The 3,690-nt window shown below is 43.0% G+C and overlaps 1 protein-coding gene across 1 annotated transcript in view; it reads left to right on the top strand.

The window, feature by feature from the left end:
* Window positions 1–3,690, top strand: part of rasal2 (RAS protein activator like 2) — an 80,337-nt gene that overhangs the window by 63,279 nt on the left and 13,368 nt on the right. Inside the window, exon 7 of the mRNA XM_046052081.1 lies at window positions 2,774–2,918. Coding sequence (XP_045908037.1) covers window positions 2,774–2,918 — 145 coding nt within the window. The remainder of the gene's footprint in view (window positions 1–2,773; window positions 2,919–3,690) is intronic.

The raw sequence follows: 3,690 nt of genomic DNA, 5'->3' as shown, positions 1-3,690 counted from the left end.
CAAACACACCAACACACCTGCAAACACACCTGCAAACACACCTGCAAACACACCTGCAAACACACCAACACACCTGCAAACACACCTGCAAACACACCAACACACCTGCAAACACACCTGCAAACACACCTGCAAACACACCTGCAAACACACCAACACACCTGCAAACACACCTGCAAACACACCAACACACCTGCAAACACACCTGCAAACACACCTGCAAACACACCTGCAAACACACCAACACACCTGCAAACACACCTGCAAACACACCAACACACCTGCAAACACACCTGCAAACACACCTGCAAACACACCTGCAAACACACCAACACACCTGCAAACACACCTGCAAACACACCAACACACCTGCAAACACACCTGCAAACACACCTGCAAACACACCTGCAAACACACCAACACACCTGCAAACACACCTGCAAACACACCAACACACCTGCAAACACACCTGCAAACACACCTGCAAACACACCTGCAAACACACCAACACACCTGCAAACACACCTGCAAACACACCAACACACCTGCAAACACACCTGCAAACACACCTGCAAACACACCTGCAAACACACCAACACACCTGCAAACACACCTGCAAACACACCAACACACCTGCAAACACACCTGCAAACACACCTGCAAACACACCTGCAAACACACCAACACACCTGCAAACACACCTGCAAACACACCAACACACCTGCAAACACACCTGCAAACACACCTGCAAACACACCAACACACCTGCAAACACACCAACACACCTGTATGACACCTTTAACCTGCCTCCCAGCTTGCATTTTGGTTGCATCTTTAAATTTGAACTCTTCAGATGTTTTTATTCGGTTTAAATAAAGAGCAGGTTTTAGAAACACTTTAAATTCTCATTAATATGAATTTATGAAGTCCTGATTTCATCGTGATTTAAACTGATACACATGAAACCATAGGTGTTATTGTCCTCGCCACTTTTTTAAAGCATAATTTGTTAAAAATCGTTCTGAAATGTAGCTTGCAGTTAAAAAAAAAAAAGCCTTTAGAAAGTTTATTTGCACAATAAGAAAACCTGCAATGCAATGAAATATAGAAGAAAGAACTGCGCCCTGTCCTAAAAAAACCGCGTTAGTGATTCTAAAATGACCCAAAGACGTGCAGCACCGATCAACTTCAACAACAACTTGTCACAGTTTGTTTTTGGCCAAGTTTTCCGTTCTCTCACTGTGAACACGACAAAAGAGGGGGGACGATAAATCCTGCCTCAGCAGGGAGGATGTTCCACGAGGAAAAGCTGATCTGCAGAAACAGATCTGAGAGCTGCTCTCACTTAGATTCTGTTTGAAATGTCACCTGCTGCCTGAATTTTGTGTTTCCTTTTCATCACAAATTGGTGCAGAAACTTTCTCCAGAATTCAGGAAATGAAGCGTTTAAAGATGAACTTTTCCTTTTTGTCTCGTTCTCGTGAACCTAATATCTTGTATGGAGCTCAGCGTCTCTTCGAAACAGTCTCTGCACAGACGATAATGTTCAGGCTGATTTCACCGCCTCAGCACCGACGGTTCATCCTGAAGACTGAACGTTTCTGGAGCTGAAAGCAAACAAGTTGAAAGAATCAGTTGTAAACTGACTGAATGTTTCTGAGCTGCTCTCACCGGATGCTTTTACACATATTTTTTAGATTTTACAATCCTGTAATTTATTATTTATTGTCATGATAAACTAAAAGATTTTTTTACGTCTGCACCTCTTAGAACCTGTGAAATCTGCTTATGTCTGTCTGGACGAGGGAAATTTGTTGTTACAGCTGCTCACGTAACAAGACATTAAAGAAAAAGAACAGAAATAATAATTATAGAAACATAAAATACAGAAATAAAATACAATATTGCACAATTCCTAATTATCTAGCGAGGAGTTGGAGAGTCTGACGGCCTCCTGTGGTGCATCTTCTAAGAGATTTTTAATCTTTTCCTGGTTAAATGAAGGTTGGAATAATACAAATTTGGATGTGTTTGTATGAAAGATGTTAAATCGGGCCGTCTCAGCAGATTTCAGTCCCTCCGCCACAGAAAAAGAAAAAGATTCTGCTTCCTGCTGGAATAATATTCCTTCTTTAAAAGGTTGAATCTCCATTTTTTGATACAAAGGTCTAACTGGACTTTCAGCAGGACCAGCTGACCTGAACGTCTGTCCTGTCACTAACGCTCCTCTCGTTAGAAACGTGACTCAGTTCCTCCTGAGCTGGATCTCAAACCGTTCAGTCTGTCAGCAGCGTCGAGCCTCAACCAGATGAAAAGTCCTTTAGAACTGTTTTTATTATTCTTATTTAGCTGAGTGCTAAAATCAGAGCACATCATGTCTTCACTCTGCTGCGTCATCCTCCTCCTCCTCCTCCTCCTCCTCGAGGTGATCTGAGACGTCTCAGATTCAAAAAGACCTAAAATAGTTCAGAAGCTGCTCTGACAGATCCAGAACTGTGTCAGACCCCTGAGACCTGCTGTCGTTACAAACCAACAGCTCAGACTCGTCACGGCGGCGGCGGCGAGAAACTTTCAGACTATTATTAGAAGGAAAAACAGAAACTTTAGAGTTCAAAAAACACAAATCTAATATATTTATAGGCTCACGTCTGAAAATAGATACTTCCTGCGCCGCGTTCAGGAACACGAGTCCTCTGCACGTGTTTTATTATTGTTGTGAGATCTGTCTGAAGAACACTGGGACTGTCAGTAACCGTTGAGTCTGTGCGACCAGGTGAGTTCATCAAAGCCCTGTACGAGTCGGACGAGAACTGCGAGGTGGATCCCAGCCGCTGCTCCGGCGGCGATCTGGCCGAGCACCAGAGCAACCTGAAGATGTGCTGCGAGCTGGCTTTCTGCAAGATCATCAACTCCTACTGGTGAGACACCTGGAAACACTTTGTTGATCCCAGAGGGGAAATGATGTTTTACAATTACTCACTTAGCATGTCGAGATGTTTGGGGATGGAAATGACAACAGAAAGTAGAAATATAAAGAAATGTACCTTTCTAAATATAAAGAAATGTACCTTTCTAAATATAAAGAAATGTACCTTTCTAAATATAAAGACATGTACCTTTCTAAATATAAAGCAGTATTTTACAGGGATGTAACGATGATTGTAGCAGTGAAAACGTTTTACAGGACGTTTTGTTAAAGCCTCACAAGAGGCCAGATTCAGTGCTTAGTTTCATTTCTATATTCACTTTAAGTCAAAAACTAAATCTGAAACCCCCAGAGGACCTGACATCGACTCAAATCAAACAACTGGCTAAACGTCCAGCAGTGGCAGAAACGACACGCTCATGAGGAGTTTCTCAAAATAAAATGTGAATCCAGCGTTCGGTTTGTCTGTCAGAGAAGTCAGTTTGTGCAGGAGATAAACAGAAGCTGGTGTGTATCAGGTGGGAATATACAAAACTGCTGCCGGAGAGAGGCAGCTACAGGACGGACGGCGTTGACCTTCGCCGTCACGGCCAGTGTCGACGTGTTGATTTGATTGGCTGAAAGCGATGAGCTCATTAGGTAACAGCGCTCTCCTCTCCAGCAGGTGTTGCTCTGCGTTTACTCCGTGTTGTGGACTCAAAGCACAAACAGACTAAAACAGAATCCCCTCATCTGTTTTTACGTGTTAATAATAATCTCATTAA

The sequence above is a fragment of the Micropterus dolomieu genome, linkage group LG06 (genome assembly GCF_021292245.1).
Source record: "Micropterus dolomieu isolate WLL.071019.BEF.003 ecotype Adirondacks linkage group LG06, ASM2129224v1, whole genome shotgun sequence".
NCBI classification, from domain to species: domain Eukaryota; kingdom Metazoa; phylum Chordata; class Actinopteri; order Centrarchiformes; family Centrarchidae; genus Micropterus; species Micropterus dolomieu.
The sequence above is the reverse complement of the archived record's forward strand: the minus strand, read 5'-3'. Positions and strand labels throughout refer to the sequence as shown.